Here is a 22,943-nt window from a genome sequence, read left to right on the forward strand (position 1 = left end):
AAGGAGGGAGGGGAAAAAAGTCAGAAACTTCGATGTAGTTAATCTTTTAGAATTGTAGTTTTTCTTTCGGGAATGGAAATATAATTAGATTCATTATCAGAATTATAATGAGAAGAGAAGGACTGCTCCAAAGATTTCCCACAGCACTTCGGTCCTACAATTTAGCTCACTTGACCGACTACGCAGTGACTGTGAAGAGCTACCTGTACGGGTAGCTGTACTGGAGGCAGTTTGGGAGGAAGGCGCATGATCCAAATGTACACAAATGTAGCGCTTCCAAATCATGTGAGAGGCATACAGAAAAGAGTTCCTATGCTGTTGCTCAAATCCACCGACTGAGGTCGTATCTATGGGAAGATGCTAGATGTAAGACAATGTCCTCCATTGTATGAAGATGAAGGGAAGGAAAGGAAAATACAGAGTAAGTTTCAGGAAAAATTTCCTGTGAGTGAAAGGATGAAAAAAAAACCCCTATTAAAAATATTCTTTGGACTTTGCAAATGAACTAAGAAGAAACGTTCAGTATAGGAACAGATGACTGGCCTTTTTTTCCCAGCATAATGAGACTTCAAACCTAAGTGGGATTCCTGAGCACTGTCAGACCGAAATAGAAAAAGAGAAAAACTACCAGAAGACACATCCCTTCTTTGATAGACTAGTGCATTAGACAGACCGATTAATATTCCACTTCTGATTTTGGATTTCCTGTACAGAATCCTAATGAACTTACCCTTTCAATGCTCCTGTAAAGATCAGTAGGTATCACTACTTTCAGAGTGGGAAACTTGGTCATAGAAGAAAGATTCATCTAAGGTCAAAAGGAAAGGCAATGAAATGGATGATTTTAGAAATCCAGTGCCTCAGTCCCCACAAAATTTATTTTTTTTTAAACATGAATTTGCATGAGGATTTAGTAATCATGGAATTAGCATACAGAAGTATCTCTATTTCCCTTATATTTCACCACAAAGAAGTGAGTTATCTACAAAACATTTAGGAAACGTTTCACAGAAAGAATGTTTGTTATAGGAAGAAGTTCTGTGTCTATTTCTTAATTTTCAGAATGAGAACTATACACTGTAGAAAAAAGTCCTTTGAGAACTATCACAAGATAGGAAGCCCACTGGAAAGATATCTAGATGTTATACTGGGAAAACATTGAGAGCTGTCAACCTATTATTGAGATCACTTATTAATAAACATTGGCTTTAGAAAGTTTTTTTAAAATAGTTGACTTTTATACCTTGTTTAGCTATTGTTTTGCTCAGATAGCGTATAAATAATAATTCACATATACTAGCAGCTCTGTCCAGGAATAGTGGAATATTTAGCAAGTCACAGGTTACAAAAAATAACCATTTTTTTTTTTGAAGTTACTAGCTATTCACCTTTACAAATCTTCTTTCACTGCCTTCAAAAGCTTACTGAATGTGTTACTTTTTTTATTGAAGTATTCAATCATTTTACTGTAGTTTATTGAGGTTCAGAATTTTCACTGTGTTTTAACAACATTATGAAATATGACAGGATGAGAAAATCAAAATCATGATATTCATTAAAGGAATACCAATTAATTATTACTCTACCGTGAGTTATACTACCATAAACCAAAATGTAACATAATTCAAGTTAAAGTCAGCTTTCTAACATTATTTGGACTATACACTGCCAACAGTCCAAGCTTGTTACTGTTCTACAAAGAGTGTAGCTTACAAAAGTAAACATCACAGTACCTGTTGAGCAGTTTGCTCATCAGCTTCCATTTTTGATCGCATTCTTTGAACTTGCTTATCTGAAAACAAGAGGGGAAGGAGAAAACCCATGAAACTACATGTCTGCATTAATGTATTCAAAATGTTTGCTTCAGGTCAGTTCTCTAAACCCAGCGGAATGCACCGGGGATGAGAGTCCTGGCAGAACTGTGACCTTCACCACCGCCCTTGACATTCACAGCCTTCTTCCTGCTGTTCAGCCGGCTGGTCAGATAGAGATGAAGAAGTAAGTTCAAGAGCCAAGTGTGACTGAGTGCCCACAGCTTTTCATTAATACTAATTCTGGACATCCTTGCTGTTAGTCACAGCCAATACAAAGTGTTTTAGCAGGTGGTTCTTTATTGCTCACACAAAACTACCAAAAGATAAGAAGCATGATTGAATCGGATGATAAACAGGAATCAGGAATATTGTCTGTGTCAAATTCATCTTGCCGCTACTAAAGGTGATACTGGGTCTAATCTATATGGACATAACGAAGCTAAACAGCCAAATTCTACTATATTGCTGTAGTTTCTAGTCCCCCATTAAATATTTTACTCTGGCGATACATGAGAAGTAACCTGCAGGTAAAGACTGTACATTGTACTTACCAGGAAAACCCCCTCCTTTTAAGAACTGTAATAAAGCACAGGTATCAAAAGTAGTGATGGCTTATTTGAGAGAAACTGATTCTGTTAGAAACTTTCACAGAAACACAAAAGTAATTATATGAAGAAATGTACATTCAATATTTGCAGAAGCTCAAAAACTATTCTAGAGAGAGAGTAGGTTTTAATACAGTTCCCTTAAGATAAAATAGTAGACCGCCATTTAAAAATATAACTATCTACATACGACTTTCTTCTATTTCAATAACTTTACAGCGTGTATCTGTCACAAAATATGAACTCCAGCCACATTGCTAGGCAATATTAGAAGTCTCAAAAGCCACAGCAAATATTCCTTTGTCATAAATTAAAAATATGTAAATATATGCATTAAAATTAGAATAAATATGTATGAATTTCTCTACAAATACATACAAAATTAGCATTCAATACCAGAAAAAGACAACAGACGAGAAATAAGTCACCATCCTTCTGAAGCATGTTAACAATTAATTCCGAGTTTAATGGCATTTCTTACATGCTGCATTTAAATTAATCATCTTGATCTAACATCAGTTTAAAGTTTTACCTAATAAATATTTTTCTTTTTCAGAGCATTTCAGAGCATTTTCAAGATGAGAAATCTCATTGTGCAGTTTAAAAACCTCTTCTTTGAAATCCTCATTCTCTTTTTCAAGCATTTTTTTTTCATGGTCATCATCTTCAAAGACAATCTGAAAGATTGCGATGCCTTGAATTTATAAGTAAGGAATCAGGGATTTAAATATGCTGCACTGGTGTAATATTATACAACACAGTATCATATAATTTCTGAATTCTATTACAGAGTCATAATATGAATAGAAAAAAGTCGAGCCTCTAAATAGGTCCCCGCTAGAAGAAAGGCTGCAGTACATTATATACAAAGACCATAACACATGGGGACATTTTATTGACAGGAATAATGCATATCATACTGTTTGTGTGCCCTCATCATTCAGGTCAATTTATTATGGAGGCTGTGTCCAGGAAGGCAGCTGGGGCCTATCCACCCACTCTTCCCCCCGTGTTTATGAAGTGCTGTCCGTAACTAGGCAGGCAGGAGAGACCGTGGACAGGCAACACCAGGGGGTTGCAAAGTGCATGGCGAAGGAGGGGGGCTTGTTGCCTTTGTGCCATTTCTCAGTGACAGTGCTGCCAGTGTCATGAGGAGCACATCACATGTCAAAGCGGTGAAGTTTTCAGGCTGGGAGCCGCATGGAGTCCATCAGGCCTTCTGATATCAACACAGTTGGTTTTCTACTTGGTGTCGGAGCCACCCAGAGGCAATTCATATTCTGAACATTAACATGGCTTTGCATGCCTGTCACACATAGACCGTGCAGGGGTTTAATGCTATTGAAGACTACGGTTTAAATCTCTATGCAAACAGTGATTACCTTGTAAGAAGGTTCCAGGATAACATGCAACAAAAGACTTTAAAGTTATAGTTTTAGTAAAGCAAACTCATTTACATTTTTATTATGCGTGTCCTTTGTTTAAATCTTGCCACGTCCATTATGGAAAAGACTTCTTATGCAACTGAAGCTTATTGGGACAGCTACTCTTTTTTTCTTGTTGGTTTCAAAGCTATTGAAAACATTTGAATATATTGTCTTATGGCTGTCTAGATTTTACTGCCACATATTTCTTTTAAAATTATAGAAAAGCTTTCAGAGCTGGCACAGATCTTTATAGTAATACCAGAATATTAACTAACTCCTGAAACCATTTAAAATATTAACACAAAAGAGAAGACTCAGACAGCAGTTGTTTTGCTTACTAAAGAAAATTTAGGATATTATTTGCTTTGCTTGGTAAAAATATGAACTCTTTTTAAAAATTGCTTCAAAATAAAAATGTTTAAGACCTTTAAAAATTAAATTCCAAGGTTTTCAAATGGCATATAAACTTAAACTATATTGTAATGATGGGTAAAATTTAGTCCATAACTATTTGTTTTTCCTCAAAAAAGACATTTTTGATCTCCAATTTACCAGAACAAATCATCAATGTACATGAAGTTTTGGCCACAAAGTTTTCACTGATTTTATAAGAAATCATGTAAATAAAATGCCAAGTGCTTTGGACAGTAATTTGTATTAGTTTGTGCTTCCCCTTGCTTTACTGAAGAAACAGTAGCAGTTTACATGAAGACCAAGTATGATTAACAAAAATGTTACTTTTAATGATGTAAATTTTTTATAAATTCTAATGAAATACTTCAACAGTATTTCATTTTAAACAGTCTTTATGCAGTAACATATTTAAAATTAATCCTCTGAGATAATTATCAGGGTGCATGTTCTATTGTAAACTTTTACCAAATCCTGTAGACAGAGGAGCACGCTCTAGGGAAAACAGTAGCGTTAAGGAAACGGCACATGCAATATTTAAGTAATTAGCTGACACCCTACTCTGGCAGTGGTCAACTCTAAACCACTGCAAAACAAGCTTAGAATTTCAAAAGACCTTTTAAGTAACTGTTACAGCTCTTAATAGGCTTAAGTATTTGTTCCTTTGCTCTGGCTGTATTTGAGCATCAACAGCTGATGCTCAAAGAAGAACCTTTACATAAAATAAACAAAAAGATTTTAATTAATCCTGTGGCTAAGTTTTAAATGGTATCTCAGATATAAGTGTAATCATAATCTTTTACTGTTTTAAGGAAAGGATATAAAACCCACAAAAGACATTTTCTTCACAAACTTGTACTTTGCACATTACTCAGATAACCTTTAGCTCTAGCTCCACCATCTGCTAAAACCAAGAACTGCAAGTAATTAACTATTCAGTCTCCTGCTGCAATGAGGACACTCATTAGCAAAATGAACAAAGGGACAATTTTCTGTAGCTACAGTCATCTGTTACACTTTGAGTGGCAGGTTTTGTAGCAATGTTCTCTCTACCATCTGCCCACAGCGGTAGCGTTTGGCTTGCTTAAACTAGGGAACTTTTAAGTTGGAAGAAAAAAGGGCTAGAGGTTGGAAGGCGATTATAACACGGCTTATGTAGGAGGCTTCAATATTTCTCACCTTTTCTGTTTTATTGCCTTCATTCTAGCAGATTTATTACTTCAAGTAAAAAATATGCATATCTTAGCCTTAATAAATTCTACTATATATTTGCTAAGGTTATGTATTGTAGACTGTTATGATTGCTTTTCTAATAACACTAGACAGATATGCATACATAATTTTGGAATATAACAAACTTCAACTAGATTCATCCACCTATACTCATAGTATTCAAGCCAAATAGGTAAAGGTGAGAGAATATAGGTATTTATTATGCAGTTGAGAAATATGCATTTCCGTTTGGTACCCTGCAGTATTTAATATACACTCAAAATAATCATTTGGCCTTTTGAATAAAACAGCTATGATTTTTGCACTCTAATTGCAAAGAAATATGATGCAAATTACAGATGCTCTCCTATGACATGGAAGAAGAAAATATTTGAGCATATTCTAGTTAAAATTATAAACTGAAGTTGTTACTGTTGTTGATTTACTGGGAATTTGCCCTGAAAACAAATCCATTCTCTAAAATCTGTCATCCAAACCATTACATACCTTTCCATTTCCAAGCGCTACTTTAGGTATTTAAAGTCCACATTATGTACACCACAAGAGGGTGCAATTGTACAAGCTGTCATGAAAAACACTCATTTACAAATACAACCGCTTTGAGTTGCAAGAGAAACGATCGTTTCGATATTTATTTATATTTACTGTTATTACCCATAATATGTTACATTCGTATGTTTATAATTTTAATTCTTTCACAGTTCATATCTACACATTTCAAAGAAATGCACTTTAAGGTTGAATGTGGGAACCAGTATGGCCACTGGTTGAACATAAGCCTTTACATTTCAGTCCCTCACTCTATTATTACACCTGTATCTTCATTTCAGCTAATGCATATATTCTATAAGGGCTTCCAGTCTTGACAATTTCAGAAGACCAAGGTGCCATCATTCCTTTGACAGTATGCTCTAATCAGCAATCATTCTCATAGCGGTTTCATCTTGTAGCCGCTATATTGGATTTTGTCATCCATGGAGGTCTTTTAAATGTAACAAAAGGTAGACACCAGCCAGGAAGGGACTGACAAGTTGCTACTGGCCCAAATAGCTCCATTTACCTTTTCAAGGCATGTCAGAGCTGGAAAAAAGATTAAAGGCCGTGTAGCTTTGGAGGGAAAATAAGCATTTCATTGCAAACTCTTTGACAGAAGAAAACAGCAAACGGTTCTTGTTTCTGTTTTGTATAAATGCAGAACTCCTGGAGAAGCAGCTGGTGATGACAAACTTTTGCCTTATGGATCAGCTAAAGATTGCATAGATACTGAAGTAGTCCTTGAAGTGCAGCCTAAGGATGAAGGGTTAGCCAGCCAATTTGTTTATTCCAACCAGCCTCCTCTACTTTCCCATTTTTCATCCATTCAGAAACACGTCTGGGACAAAGATCAATTAAAGAATTTTTGTGAACTGTTGTTGGAATACTTCTTGTGACCTGGAGAGAGATTGAAGTTTTTGTGTACAGTACCTCTTAAGAGAATGCTGTATAGATCCCAAACCCTAGGCAAATATCCCTAAGTCCTCTCCTTGGCAAGATATTCAGATTCTGCAATCAAGTAATCTCAAACTATTTGACAAACAAATTTAAGCTGAGTTTTTCAACTTCAGGCGTTTTCTCCAGCTCTTAAAAATGTTTTGACTTTTTCTTGTTCACTTCCCTAACTGTGCAGACTAGGACTAGTACTCACAAGATTCCAGAGATCAAGTATCTCCTTACACTTATCTAATCATTGAAGGATTATATCAACCCTTTTAAAAACTGTTGTAAACTATGAGTCTGTGTTCAGTTGCCAGTGTACTCCAACTCCTCCGCCCCCTTTTTTTTTTTGGTAGATACTGAATTCCTGAAGATAGCTCCTCATTCTGTAGGTATGGGCTGCATTCCTTGCTTCTAGAGGTATAACTAATCATTTGTTTCAATGGACCGAGTGCACGACAGGTTGCAACAACTGCCATGTGCTGTCATTACTTACCTATCACTCTGTGTTGCCTACAAGTTTAATCAGCAGTGTTTTAATTTAATTCCAGGTCACCAATGAATAATGTGGAACCTTTATTAATTATTATAGACCTTTACTAGATAAGAAACAAACAAACAAACATGACCTATACAATGTTGATTCCTCATTTACAGGTATTTTTTGAAGTCTTTCATTGTTGAACTGGAGCTTTGCCCAAAGAAAATGTCTTTATCATCTGGTTCATATATTATGCAAAGTGCAGGACCTGGACAGCATCCCGTCTTATTGGAGTTAAAAGGACAAATGGCAACAGTAGATACTTACCCTACAAGCTCCACAGTCTATGTAATTAATGTAACTTTGACTGAAGTTCTTGAACTGAAGCGAAAACTTCACTGCTGTGCCTCCTGGTTTTGCCCTGTAGGCAAAGGGCCTCATCCATGTATGCCTACCTCTACCCTAGGTTTGAAACGACAGACTTTCAGGAGCTTCCCACCCCTTAGGGAAGATCACAAAACTAAATTTTAAGGCATGACATATCTTACCATAGCATATTGAATACTATATTTTAAACAGTGCTACTAAATAAAACACCTTGCAAAAGTCTTGTCTTCACAGGTACCATTCAACCAAACTTGTATTCTACTGAATAGTCAAATCAGCTTTGCTGGAAAATATCTATTTTGTACAAAGCCTTTAGTGCTGATTAGGAAAACCCATATTAAGTTTTCCATTATCTTAACATATCTGACATAAACAGGGCAGCAGTCTCTGGGGGACCCCTGGATCTAAGCTATCTGGGTTTCCTCATCTAGAAATATGTACTCTCCGTAAATATGTAAAATCCTTTCTGGAGGTTAATAAATCAGAAATTACTTTTTAACCTGGGATACAAGCACCTTATTCTGCCTCCTCCTATATACAGGACATCCTTTTTTAAATTGCCCCAGAATTTTCACGTTATTAATGATTCTATAATTTTTACCTAAGAGTAAAGTCATACAATTGCAGCCACTTCCTTTGCTCCCAATACATTAAGATTATTTTGTCCTTAATGGTGCCATTTATAGTTCTTTCCTTGATACACTGTCCATTTTATACCCTTCAAAACCTTCTAATTATATTAATTGCTATATTTTTTCCCTTTTCCCAGTTTTGTTATATCTTTATTTCTTATATAACAAATATAACATTTGTTATATGCTTTAATTTCTATCATTTGCTAATGTCATCTTGCCATGGAAATAAAATAGGACTTTAGTAAAAGCTGTTCTCTTCCCTGATTACGAGACTACGGCTTTTTGGTCACATAATACTTTTTTTCTTAGAGATTTCAGCTTTTTTGTTCATATTACTGCGTTCAGATTTTAAGCCTCAGTTAGTTTCCCTCACCAATGTAAATCAAGCTTTTGAAATATTGCATGTATGTGCATAAAAAACTGCTTGCATATGCAAATGTGTTCATATACTTATGGCATAAGTCATTAACTTATCATTCACCTTGGCCTCACCTTGAGTACTGTGTGCCATTCTGGGCCCCACAATTTAAGAAGGATGTGAAGGTACTCGAATGCGTCCAGAGGAGGGCAACAAAGCTGGTGAAAGGGCTGGAAGGCATGTCCTGTGAGGAGCGGCTAAGGACTTTGGGTTTGTCTAGTTTGGAGAAAAGGAGGCTGAGGGGCGACCTCATTGCTCTCTACAGCTTCCTGAGGAGGGGAAGTGGAGAGGGAGGTCCTGAGCTCTTCTGCCCAGTATCCAGTGATAGGACGTGTGGGAATGGTTCAAAGCTGCACCAGGGGAGGTTCAGACTGGACATTAGGAAGCATTTCTTTACTGAGAGGGTGGTCAAACACTGGAACAGGCCTCCTAGAGAGGTGGTTGATGCCCCAAGCCTGTCAGTGTTTAAGAGGTGCTTGGACAATGCCCTTAACAGCATGCTTTAACTTCTGGTCAGCCCTGAAGTGGTCAGACAGTTGGACTAGATGATCACTGTAGGTCCCCTCCAACTGAAAATACTCCTATTCTATTCTATTCATTCCTTAGAAAACTACTATCAGCAATAAATTAGGAGGTCAAAAGCAGCATTTGGTTATGCTAATTTAAAGTTTTGATAGAAAATTCTCATTTCCTGAATATATTTCAGGAAGAAAAAATTTCTAACATACCACCTGTGTCTTCACATGATATGAAGGAGTGCTTCAAGAGTTACTCGTCCTCTTCTCCAGTTTGCTGCTTGTAATAGAACCTCACCAGAGAGTTATGCTAGCACAAGTTCAGGATTACACGAGTCTTAATGTACCGTTACCAACAATTTAAAAACCAAATTGTTCTTTGATATTGAATACCACTCCTCTCATTTTTTATTTTTTTTTTTAACTACTTCATCTTTCCTATAAAGCTGTTTTAGTCAAAGATTTCAACTTTACAGGTACGGTTCTACCAGATTTCAATAATGTCCCTTACAACACATTTCTTGATGGGAGTATGACTATGCCCATTTCCCCTCCTCCTTGCTTAAATCCTATTATTAGTATATAGTCAATTAACATTTTGCTTCTCTCCACTTCCTCCGCCATTTCAAACCAACATCATTTGTTTGTAACATAAAAAGTTGGAATACTATTTACCTTCCCAGTTTATTTATTAGTGAGAATCTACAAGTATGATTTTTTTTTAAAGACAGAACTCAATGTTTCAAATACAATGCATGCATATATATCAGTATACTGTATCTGGCTCCAGAATGACCACCAGCTGACAGCTTGGGTGTCTTTACAGTGGGTTTTGCAGCCATTACAGTGGGTATACACATGCCATTTGGATAAGAGTCAGAGTCCAAAATCTGCATCAAAATCCCTGATGATGCACTAAAGAATTCTGCATTACAGGCACTAAAATCTACAACTACCTGAACTTGTACCACTAAAAGCTGCAAGACAGTTTAAGTACTGCTGCCAAACTATTTTGAACCCTAATAGCAACAAAAGGTTTAACATCTAATTTCCAGTGGAAGTTACAAACGTTTCTTTACAAGCTGCTTTCTGATCCAGCTAGGTGTTCTAAAAGTACTCCTGCCAACTGAGGAGGTGATTCTGTACCCCTAGAATTCCACAGCCTGCGGTTGTCATTATACTGTGATAATGACAACCCTTGTTCACATCCAGCCTCCTCCTCTTTTGGAGAAGAAATGTGAGCCATAAAGAATGCAATGACAGCCTCTTAGTATATTCACATGGGAGCCTGGATTGCAGTCTGCGCTACAGAGAACATTTAAATATACCTATTTTCATAAAGTAAAACAGCCTCACCAGGGCTGACCCAAATGAAGCAAGAGAGAAATAAGCCATATCACTGTTGACTGTTGTAGCTAACAGTTTGTTGCAAGAAGGAATTAGTATGACTTCCTTCCGTAGACAGGAATGACTGACCTGGCTTAACAATCCAGTTCTAGAACAGGTTGCGTAACTGTGAATTTCAACTGGCGAGAGATACCTAGTTTCCTCAGAGGGTACATCATAGACCCCATATTTCTCCTTTACAGGCCATACTGTCTACCTTAGGTGGCTGCCAGCACAGTTAGATGGCATTTTCAGATCTCATTAGTACTACACATCTCAATGATGCATAGAGAGCAGAGATGAAAAAGCATATGTGAAGTTTTGAAAAAGTGTTACAGATTTCTCACACTTCAGTGAACTGCAGATGAGTACAGTTAATCTGGGGAGAAGGACATGTTTATGTTATAAAAGGGATACAAAGATATGTATGGACATATGAGACTGAATTGTGTTTCCCATTTGAAGACTACAGACTGAATAAGCAGGACAGTTCTTAGCCACTATAACTAGCTATTTACATTTGCATTTGGGTGGGGAAAAAGATTCATAATTGAAAAGGGCTTCTCATGTCTATTAGTGGTTGTACCCAAGTAGCTGTCATACTCCATGAACTTCTATTGCAGGAGTTAAGAAAAATCAAACATGAGGGATTTTGTATTTTATTTTTATATTTTAAATGAAGATATATCTTCAGTGCATACTCGAAATGCTGATTTAAATGATTAACAACACAATTCTGAAGAAAAAAAAGAAAATATTTATTTTAGAAGTTATTTAGAGACAGCAGGAACAAAGAGAAACATGAGAAGATGTAAGTACTTCTGTAAGTAGCAGTAGAACAGAGGTGGACTTTTCTGTAACTGAGATATTCATGCATGGAGAAAGAATAGCACTGAGAGCAATACTTTATAAAAGTTTTATAAAACATTTTGAGTTGATTTTTTGGACTTTTTTTGTTAAGCTTTTACAAAAATATTTTATAAAACATTTTAATTTTCTTTTATTAAAAAAACCAGATCAAAAAAAGGTAGTACAGCTACCAACTCTTGGTCAGACTATCACCAGTATAAATTTGTGTGACATTAATAGAGTACTATAAATTATTTTAGTCAAAATACTTACAATAGCACAGGATAATCCCAAATAGTGTTCTAGTACCTTCCCAACCTAATGTTTCCTATAAAAATAACGGCACTAGAAATACACTTTGTTGAATATGTTTAAAGATTTCCACATTTGGATAATGAGTTTATGATCTTTTACAAAAACATACCAGTTTAGTCCTTCCTTTTTTTTCTCTCCAGATCTTCAGTTATGGACTCTTCCTCGTGCAGCTTGTTACGTAAAAGCTTCAAAAGTTTTCCTGGTGAAAATGCTGTGTCTTCTCCATTTATGTTGTAATACTTCTATTACAAGAAAAGATTCTTCAGTGAGACTCTTGCATAAACCCCATAACCCTTTTTGAAAACTACAGAATATTTTTTGTAATTTGAACACATCATTATACATATTTTAAAATAAAATTTTACTGTATCTGACATTTCAAATGCTTAAACAAAAAGTATGTTATATCTAATACATAATCTATAATACTAGAGAATTCAAATGCACAGCAAAGAAAAAGGAAATTTGGAAAAAATTTGCATATCCTATATATTTTAAAACTTTCAAAGAATGTATTTAAAACATGTAAGAAATAAAATAAGGAGAAAATACAGCATAAGTACAGAATAAACAAAGCAAACTATTAAAATGTTAACTTTGCATTACCAGTATTTATTTGTGCATCTCCTTAATTGCACAAGCAAAGTGTTTAAATTGCATTAAAGGATAAAAAAGAGCACCTACTATGGATGATTTACTTCTTACGTAGTCAAAAAATAAAAATAATACTTTCAAAGAGAAACAACATGTGCAGCTCCCATTATACAGAAATGTCTCTCCAAGGTGGTGTACTGCCAACAGCTGACCATTCGGAAACACTAAGCTCAAAAGTGTGTTTGAGCTCTTCCTTCAAGAGTACCTAGATACCTAGTTTAAGTTAATTTTCCAAGGTTAGGTGATTAAGTATTGGTCAACTTCTTTAAAATATTAATATTAGCAGAAATTACTCTCTCTTGTGTAATACATTAACATTTGTAGCACTCGCTGAGGAAGTGAAAGCAGTAGGGTTCAATCACTTCCTCAGCCCAGTGGCTGACAAACTCAGTTCTCCTTTCTCGGAGCGCCCTACCTACAAAGCTATACACATATCTGGGATGGGGCAAATCTCTACCTGGTTGCTGAAGCTGGAGCAGAAGAATCCAAGAGTAATGCAAGATCTTCCAAAGAGAAAGCAAAGCAAAGGGAACCTGACCCTGCAATCCCCTGGTGAGAACACTGCTATCATACACTCCATGGCATTCATGCACATTTTTTACCATGGAGTGATTACATGAGCCGGATTTGGGAAAGAAAACTTTTCACACACAAAATGAAGTTTGCATTATTCTAGATGGTCTGTGCAGCAGTACTTGATTGCGTGTATACACTCACATTTTAGCTAGTCACACTTTGCTTTTTTAATAGTCTGTGGAGATTTAGTTCCAAGTCAGATTAGTCCAGAGGACAACTGTATTCACCCTTAAGTAGGTATCTAAAATTGATCAGATGAACTGTTTCCTAAAAAATACCTATTTCTCTGCCTTGACTATCAAGAAAGCAAAGTCAGCACAGCTACATCATAAACATGACTACATTATTGATGAAGTGTTACAGGAGACAAATGCCACTCTTATTTTTTCTCAGAAGTGACTATTTCCCAAAAGGGGTGTTTCACTATCTAATTTTAAAAGGGAACATAGTTTTTCTTCAAATAGTCTATATAGTCTACAGCGCTCTTTTAAACCAACTCTGCTTAAAATGTTAAAGTCATTGCTAGGAAGATTCCACAATTCTCACGAAAAAAAACTATTTTACACTTGGTTTTGGAGCAGAAGTTCTTTCTTCAAGTGATGGTGCTACATATCATTATTCAGGAATGAAGAAGAACAAAAGTAAAAAATTAACATCTTTACTGTCTGTGAAGTCTTAATAAATCTTGTAGTTTCTTTCTTTACAGAAGCTACCCTTTCCTTCACTGCTAAAGCCCAGCTTTTGCCTTCTAATCACCCACTTTAAGCTATGCAACATCCTTGAAATGCGTATCAGCTTCTGTCACTTGCTCAGTGTTTTCAGCATTCTGACTTCCTCTCACATCTTTTTAAAATTCCTCAGCCTCACAGTTCCTTGTATGTTTTCTGTGAACTTTTCTCCTTTGCTTCACATTTCTCTATCCTATTCTCTGAAACATCCACATGATTAATGCTGGTTTGAACTCATTCACAAGTGCACCTGTTCTCCTGTCCCTTCACACGTCTAGGAGATCATTCATTCTGTAAAAACAACACATTCTTTTCTCCTTCCAGGATTCTCTATGATTTTCTACATACTGTATTATACAGTAGATGGTGTTAATATACTGTACGCACTTCCCACTATATATCTCCACTTGACTGTGCTATGTATAAACAACAGTAGACTAATCATAGCTAAATATTTTTACCCACTACCTTTCCCAACTATCCACATAAGTGGTTTATTTTTTCTTTTTTTTTTTTTTAATACTGACTTTCTTTTGTCAAGAAGTACAAACTTGCGTGCTCCATTTGCATGTGGGGGAAGAAAGATGAAATTTAAGCTCCTTACTTTCTAATTTGGATTCTTTTTACTGTTCCAATTACATCCTGAAACCTGTTAATAAGGAAGTTTGTGGCACAGTCCCTAGAGGGCAGCAGAAAGGCACCTGGGGTGCCCACGATTGGTCATCATTCTCTATTCTGTAGCCTAAGAGTTCAATTACCAAATTTATCAAGACATTTTCATTTTTTATTGAACCAAACAGCATGTTATGTGATTACTATGTTTCTACCTCCTAACAGACCCAATCACAGACTGTCAATTAAAGCAAGTTCCCTTCATTTGCTGTGAATTAAAGCATGCTCATCCCTTCATTTGATTTGACTACTCTCAATAACATGGAAAAGTAAGCACTGACTGCATATTTGGGTCTAATCCTACACTGCTTGAGTACTTTGTGGTCAATTCTTTTTCACTAGTCAAGAAATTAAAAACTCTGCAATTTTTGCTTTCTTCCACTGGTATCTACTAACATACCTCATTCATGTTGTAGTAACTATGATGTTACTCATCTAAAACTATACTCGAGTATGCTAAACTGCATAAGGGGGGAAAAACAATACTTGTAAAGACAATTATATTTTGCGTTAATTATTTTGTTTCTATTCAATATAGTTCAAATGCTTAGTCTTCATGAAAAATTCAAATACACCCTTCTCCAGGTTTTGAAGTGCAAAGCTATTCTCTGTAATTAGTTTATGACATATTAATACTCAGACCAGCAGTCTACTACCACATTAATGATTAAAACCCACCTCGATATTTGCTCTGAGAACAGCCAGTGCATCCCATAACTGTTGTCGGCAGCTTTGTCGAATTTGGACCTCTTTCTGCAATTCAGTTTGTAACAAATTACTGAGAACTTTGATGTGCAAGAAAAGGACACAAGTAATTACAAAACCAAACCAAACGAAACAACTTGTATATATTCCTTTTTTTCATTTAAGAAAATTAAATGCTATCCAAGCTCTTGAACTTAAAAAAAATAGTAAGCTCACGTTCCTTTTCTATCACTTTTTTTTGCTGCATGGATTTTTTTAGTATTTGGTTTTTTAATGTTCATATCAGAAGCTTGAAACTGAGGCTTTATGCATATTTCTCCCTTGTAGTGAGTGCTCACTAGTTGCAACATGATTGCCTTGGAGTGTTAATGCTGGCATGGACTGTGATTTACTACCTAAAGATCACTGACTGTATATTTTCAAAGAAATACATGGGAAAGGAACTGTAAATAATTTATACACACAGGAAGTGTGCTACGTTTCTTGCTTATTAAAATATTGTTATGAAGTATTTTACTAGAAATAACCACACTACAATTTAAGAAGTTTTCCTAGATATGGTTGTTAATATGCCAAGTACAATGTAATCCATGTTCTGTTAATTGCAAATTTGCAAAAGACACCTTAGACAGTCACTTTTAAATCTATATTAGCACTTTTCTTTATTTCCTTATTTTCAATACTTCTGTGGATTACTTTTCATTAAGTAAAATATTGTATCAATCTGCACAAAGAGCGTATATGAATGAGAACTGGCATCTAGTGAAAATTAACATGTAAGTGAACAAGAATTTTTCTCTTTACCTGTTTATGTAAAAACTCAATGTCTGTCAGTTGATCATTGTCCTGGTTTTGGCTGGGACAGAGTTAACTTTCTTTTTAGTAGCTGGTACAGTGCTGTGTTTTGGATTTAGTGTGAGAATGATGTTGATAACATGCTGATGTTTTAGTTGTTGCTAAGTAGCACTTATCTTAAGCCAAGGACTTTTCAGTTTTCCATGTTCTGCCAGCAAGCAGGTGTGCAAGAAGCTGGGAGGGAGCAGAGCCGGGGCAGCTGACCTGAACTAGCCAAAGGGGTATTCCATACCATGGAACGTCATGCCCAGTATATAAACAGGGGGGAGCTGGCCGGGAGGCGCAGATCGCGGTTCGGGAACTAACCGGGCATCGGTCAGCGGGTGGTGAGCAATTGCATTGTGCATCACTGGTTCCCCCCCCCCTTCCTTTTTTTTTTTGTTGCATTCCTTTTCATTACTTTTATTATTATATTTCATTATTACTATTGTTAGTATTATATTTTACTTTAGTTATTAAACTGTTCTTATCTCAACCCACGAGTTTTACTTTTTTTTCCTTTGCTTTCCTCCTCCCCACCCCACTGGGAGGGGGAGGGGGAAACGGCTGCGTGGTGCTGAGTTGCTGACTGGGGTTAAACCACGACAATCATTTATGTATTTACAAAGATTTGAAGCCTGCTCTTCAATTTTTTCTTCATATTGTGCTTGAATGATGCTTTTGTAGGTGAACAAATCTTGCTGGAGGGAGTGAACGAGCTAAAAATCAAAATCTTAGCATTATTTATTTTTATATAGAAAGTAAGCTAGTCAAAAGAAAAGTACTACTATTCTATTACTCTGTTCAAGATTGCTGCTGGCTAGATTCATTCACCTAAACACAAGCATCTCATGCATTTCTATGCCCTACGGTATCCTCTTTGGTCTACAACAGTCACTTGGGCATGGGTCTCTACACCTGTCAGAGCTCACAGCTTCACATCCATGCTTTGGACATCTTAGGCTGTCAGCAGGAGTTTCCATCTGCAGAGTAAACCACCTAAATTTAGGTGTCTACATAAGAACTAGGCGAGTAAGTTTCTGTTACAGGCAATGAAGTCAATGGAACTTGGCTCAGATGCTCATGCACACATGGTTTAGTGTCAGAAGAAATGAGGTATGAAAGACATCTTATGCAGGGCTGGCAGACATGACACAGGGCTAAAGGAAACCTGTCCCTTTCTGAAACCCGAGACAGAGGCCAAGTAGCATATCTTTAGACATCTCCACTGACTACAAAGACAGATCTGCACTGACTATATGGGAAGTTTAGATGCCCTGCTCAAAGATACTCCTATGAGACACCTAAATGTAGGTTTCTTAATCTGTGAGCTGATTCTCACGCCAAATAACAAATTTGACTGTTAAATAAAGTCAAATTTGGGGAGCCTTCTATAATGAAAATAAGAAATATTGCACCATAATGCTCTCTGATGAAATTAAAAAGTAATTATATGAAGAAAACTGTAATTACTTCTGCAGAACAAAACATAAATTGTAAAACTGTGCCAAAATGAACATATATTGCCATGTCAGAAGTATCAATGACATCTTTGTAATGTTTGTTGTAAGCACCACTCCATTGTATCCCTCCTATGGATGATAAAAATTTAAAACTGACATTAAGAAAACCATAACTTACGAAATGGAAGCTCTGAATATACAATATTAAGCACATATTTCAGTAGTCCTAGGCAAGGAAAGCATAAGGAGAACTGACCCTCAATATAAATATACTTTGTATCCAGATGTACCAAGTGTTCTCTGTTAAACCAAAAACTCCCCCTCCAAACCTTCAGTACTGCGTATTTTAAAGATAGATGGATTCAATATTTGACAGGCAGAGAATATTTATGCAGGAAAGCTATTTAGCTTTCTCAAAAAATAACTAATTTAGGAACACTCAAGTATCTGCCAGATGGTAACTAGTCAGATTCTGCACAGGAGACCCACACATATGTATCAATACAGATATCAAAATATAAGCCCAGAAAGCGGTCAAAACTTGTTTATAAATCCTAATTCAACACTCTGCAAAGTATTTCATGGTAAAAAGAATAAAAATATCTGCATTTTAGCAAGAATTGACAGAGGACGTGTTAAAGGAAATACATTCTGCTTGCCACTGGCTCAGATGAGCAAAGTACTCTGAAGTCTTTCAGGGATGTGAGGTAGAATGAGATATTGCTTCTAAAAATAGTACCAAAACCATTTGATTTTAGTTCTTATCTCTATATATACCATCTAAGAACTAAAAAGAAAAGGTTTTTTTCCTAGGAAACTAACCTTTTTGCACACATAATTATTTTATATCCTGAAGCACCTACCTTTGTAGTTTCTTACACAGTAAAGGGACAGATAGAAACACCTCATTTTGATGGAACAGATCTCCCTCTGCAGGTCTCTAGAGGCAGCTGTCTTCTATCACAAATTGCTTAGGCATTTATGTTAAGCAGACTGCAATGTGCCTCCTTATGGACTGCACCCTCCCTCCCAAGTCTAAGCATTAAATTTCAGTGAGACACTGCTTAAGATACACATATAATTGCGCAAGAGTAGATAATATGATTTAGATCTTTTTTAATTTGCTTTTGTATGTGATTCGCAGAAGCACTGCACTAGTTTATTTAATCGCCTTAATCAGATGTGTGAGGTCTCCTTAGCCATACTCATAACTGATATCAGGCAAGTACCAGTGGAACTGACAGGCCCATATTTATATCCAGACTCTTAGCCACTCTTAGATAGGTTTAAACCTTCAGAATTTTCACTTATGTTTATCTTTTTTTGTACATTAAACAATGTTAATCCCTACGTAATTTTCTCAGATTCAGACAGCCAAGTAATCCAGTCTCTAATTCATCTATCAATACTTGTATATTATTCTATTTTGAAAACAGAAATTTATACACTTTAGCTGAAATAGGTATATGAAGACAGAAGAAAAGCCAAAACAGATTCCTTAAGAATTACACAAACCAGAGATGACAGGGACAAAAGTACTATAAAAGTAAGTATAAAAGTTCTATAGCATGAGGAAGACTCTGTTATGATAATTTCCTAATTTACCTTGATTAAAGCTTGCGTAGCAATAGCTAGCTCCTTTAATTCTGGTATTTCTTTGATATCTGTTTGCATTGCATGATCTGTGCTGTAATATCCTATTTTTAAGTCATCTGAAATGCAAGGCCTGCAAAACCAGTCAGAATTGAAAAAACCACTTGCAATATTACAGTACTTGCATTAATCAAGTTAATCGATCTTCTGTTAATAGTGGAAATTCAGAGGCAAAGTGCCTATATTTTTTTTTATCATTTCACTTGTCTGACTTTTTTAAGATAGAGGGGAATTTAAGAGTGTAATAAACACATTAACAGTTTGTTTCTACATTTGTTTCATGAAGACAAGTTTTTTTATTAAAATAAATAACAAAAAGTTAAACAACACTAAACATTATGCTAAAGAACATAAAAGAAAATGCTAAAGAACATAAAAGAAAATGCTAAAGAAAAGAATGTGTTCTGTCAGTTGTCCTGGTTTCGGCTGGGAGTTAACTTTCTTTTTAGTAGCTGGTACAGTGCTGTGTTTTGGATTTAGTGTGAGAATGATGTTGATAACACGCTGATGTTTTAGTTGTTGCTAAGTAGCGCTTCTCTTAAGCCAAGGACTTTTCAGTTTCCCATGCTCTGCCAGCAAGCAGGTGTGCAAGAAGCTGGGAGGGAGCATAGCTGGGGCAGCTGACCCGAACTAGCCAAAGGGGTATTCCATACCATGGAACGTCATGCCCAGTATATAAACAGGGGGGAGTTGGCCGGGAGGGGGGATTGTGGCTCGGGAACTAACTGGGCATCGGTCAGCGGGTGGTGAGCAACTGCATTGTGCATCACTGGTTTTTCCCCCCCCCCCCCCCCTTCCTTTTTTTGTTGTATTCCTTTTCACTACCATTATTATATTTCATTATTACTATTGTTAGTATTATATTTTACTTTAGCTATTAAACTGGCTGCGTGGTGCTTAGTTGCTGACTGGGGTTAAACCACGACACAGTAAACAGATTATTTTCAGTGTTCTGTAGAGATATATATCAGTCCAGAAATCCTGGACTGTAGATTTGGTTAGGAGCTGGATTTTGTCTCACTCATAAATTTGATTGTTTTGATACTATTAACATAGTCTAAAAGACACTTAACGTGTTACATTTTTAATAACAAATTAGAACATTGGATTGTTAAAAACATAATATTTTGACTCTGTCAAAATTCCTTTCTGTTAGAAATGAATGGTGTCAGAAAACTCTTGCCCACATCTACCTAATTAACAGGTCATCACAACTGGGCAAATAGGTTTAAAATTTTAATAGCATTCAATTGGAGGTGTTCCGAAGACCTCTTTATTTTGTGAACATTCAGATACATTCCAAGTACTCACAGCCCAGAAAGCCAACCGTATCCTGGGCTGCATCAAAAGAAGCGTGGCCAGCAGCTCGAGGGAGGTGATTCTCTACTCTGCTCTGGTGAGACCCCACCTGGAGTACTGTGTCCAGCTCTGGGGCTCCGACCATAAGAAGGACATGGACCTGTTGGAGCGGATCCAGAAGAGGCCACAAAAATGATCAGGGGGATGAAACACCTCTCCTATGAAGAAAGGCTGGGAGAGTTGGAGTTATTCAGCCCGGAGAAGAGAAGGCTCCGGGGAGACCTTATTGCAGCCTTTCAGTACTTAAAAGGGGCAAAGTACTTAAAGTACTTATAAGAAAGATGGGGACAAACTTTTTAGCAGGGCCTGTTGCAATAGGACAAGGGGTAATGGTTTTAAACTAAAAGAGGGTAGATTCAGACTAGGTATAAGGAAGAAATTTTTTACGATGAGGGTGGTAAAACACTGGACAGGTTGCCCAGAGAGGTGGTAGATGCCCCATCCCTGGAAACATTCAAGGCCAGGTTGGACGGGGCTCTGAGCAACTTGATCCAGTTGAAGATGTCCCTGCTCATTGCAGGGGGGTTGGACTAGATGACCTTTCAAGGTCCCTTCCAACACAAACCATTCTATGATTCTATGTGAAACTCCTCACTGAAGCAGTTGCGATCCCAGCTGTAAGGCTGCCCTGTAAGATGCACAGTGCAGCCAAAAGGTCTGAATTACCATAGGCTATGTTAACTTTAATTTAGTGCACAAATAGATTACTTTAAATCAAAAGTACAAGTGGATTCTTCCAAAACAGAAGAGAGAAGTGTATACAAGATACAGTCTTATCCTTGTCAGTCCCTAGAACAGCAGCAAAGTACAGGGAACATCGTCAAATAATAAGACAGGTATTTAGGTGAAAGCTCGGAGTATAATCGCTCAAGGAGCATTACCAAGAGCAAAATTTAGGACATGTCCGGTTTCATGGTCAAAAGCACCGTGAAACGGAGTCCCGTTAATAACGTCTGGTGGCCCTCGAGACCGATTGGGAACCGCCCTCGGCCCCTGCAGGTGTAAAAACAGGCGGGATCTCCACGGAAAGCAATTGTACCCATACAAGCCAGGGCTCAGACAGCAACCCGCCGTCGCCGAGGGCTGCGTGCGGCGCAGCGGGACGCCAGGTCAGGCCCCGGGCCCCGCCGCCCGCCGCGCCTCAGCGCCCCGCCACCGCCCCTCACCGGCGCTCGGGCTCCGGCTCCTCCAGGCAGCACGGCAGCGCCAGCAGCTCCAGCGTCTGCGGGGCCAGGCGGAGGGCCCAGGGCCGCGGGCCGGCAGCCCCCGCCGGCGCGGCGCTCATGGCCGGCCGGGCCCGCCCTCCGCCGCGGCCGCGGCGCGACGCCGTCCCCGGAACCATGGCAACCGGGCCCCACCCGCGAGCCCTGCCCGCGGCGCAGGTCGGAGCGGCGAGGACGGCGACACTTCCGCCCGCGGGCGGCAGGAAGTGACGCGTGGCGCCGCGTTTGGCGCCGGGTGGCGGAGCTGGGGCCCGGTCCGGCGGCGGCTCCCCGGCCTCCCTTTCCCCCCGGCGTCTGCCGCAGAGGCACCGCCTCGTCCCGCCGGCCCCGCCAGCAGCCTCCGCCCCTCCACTGCCCCTCCGCGGCCCCCACCGGCGCTGCTGCCGTCAGCCGTTGCTGAGCAGGCCGCCCGCTTCGGGAGCAAACCCCGACGTCTGGTTCACCCTCGAAGACCTCCCCTAGGGGGCAGATTGGTCCAGCTCGAGCGTCCCGTCTCCCGCGGGGCAGAACGCTTTTCAGTATCCCTCCTGCTTGCTACCAGTCAACTGTTACTCCACAAATAATCTCACTCCCTTCTAGATGTTTTTCTCATTCAACACGCATTAATTACTTCAGTAACCTCTTCCCCACCTTCAGCCAACCTCCTCACAGTTACGAGTGTCTGGCTAGCTCAAGACTTCCTGTTTAAGCTAAAAGTGCTGTTAAGTTGAAAATATAAATGGTTAGGGCCTCACTGGAGAGTAATTACCTGAGGAGAGTTCATGCACTTCAGGGAAATTATTGTCAGGTCAAGAAACATTTTGCCCCCACATCATGGCATGTTTCAGAGAATACTGCATATAATGTGGCACCCAAATGCAGCGATTCCCACCTCACATTGACTATGCTGAACTTCATCCATCTCTCCCTCCTCCAGTCTGTTTGAAAATAGAGGTGAGAAGTTCAGATGGGCTTTCTAAGCTACATAAGAATGAGAAGAAAATGTGGAGGAGATACAGAATAGCGGCTTGGGTGCTGGAGGTAGAAGAAGAAGAAAAAATCTCAGGCAGCTTATGACTGCAGGCTGGAAGAAGGTGATGTCATACTTGAATATAAGCCATTATGAGTGGCCTGTTTGCTTTCATTGT

At 38.1% G+C, this 22,943-nt stretch overlaps 1 protein-coding gene across 1 annotated transcript in view; it reads right to left on the minus strand.

Annotated features, from left to right (window-relative positions):
* C2H10orf67 (chromosome 2 C10orf67 homolog) overlaps window positions 1-21,935 on the minus strand; it is a 44,481-nt gene extending 22,546 nt beyond the window's left edge. Inside the window, exons 1-8 of the mRNA XM_050890930.1 lie at window positions 21,760-21,935; window positions 19,187-19,307; window positions 16,709-16,837; window positions 16,089-16,130; window positions 15,258-15,332; window positions 12,065-12,191; window positions 2,952-3,113; window positions 1,734-1,792 (exon numbers count right to left, since the gene is read on the minus strand). Of these exons, the coding sequence (XP_050746887.1) occupies window positions 1,734-1,792; window positions 2,952-3,113; window positions 12,065-12,191; window positions 15,258-15,332; window positions 16,089-16,130; window positions 16,709-16,837; window positions 19,187-19,307; window positions 21,760-21,935 (891 nt within the window). The remainder of the gene's footprint in view (window positions 1-1,733; window positions 1,793-2,951; window positions 3,114-12,064; window positions 12,192-15,257; window positions 15,333-16,088; window positions 16,131-16,708; window positions 16,838-19,186; window positions 19,308-21,759) is intronic.
* Between the last annotated feature and the right edge of the window lie 1,008 nt (window positions 21,936-22,943).

The sequence above is a fragment of the Gymnogyps californianus genome, chromosome 2, assembly GCF_018139145.2.
Source record: "Gymnogyps californianus isolate 813 chromosome 2, ASM1813914v2, whole genome shotgun sequence".
NCBI lineage: Eukaryota > Metazoa > Chordata > Aves > Accipitriformes > Cathartidae > Gymnogyps > Gymnogyps californianus.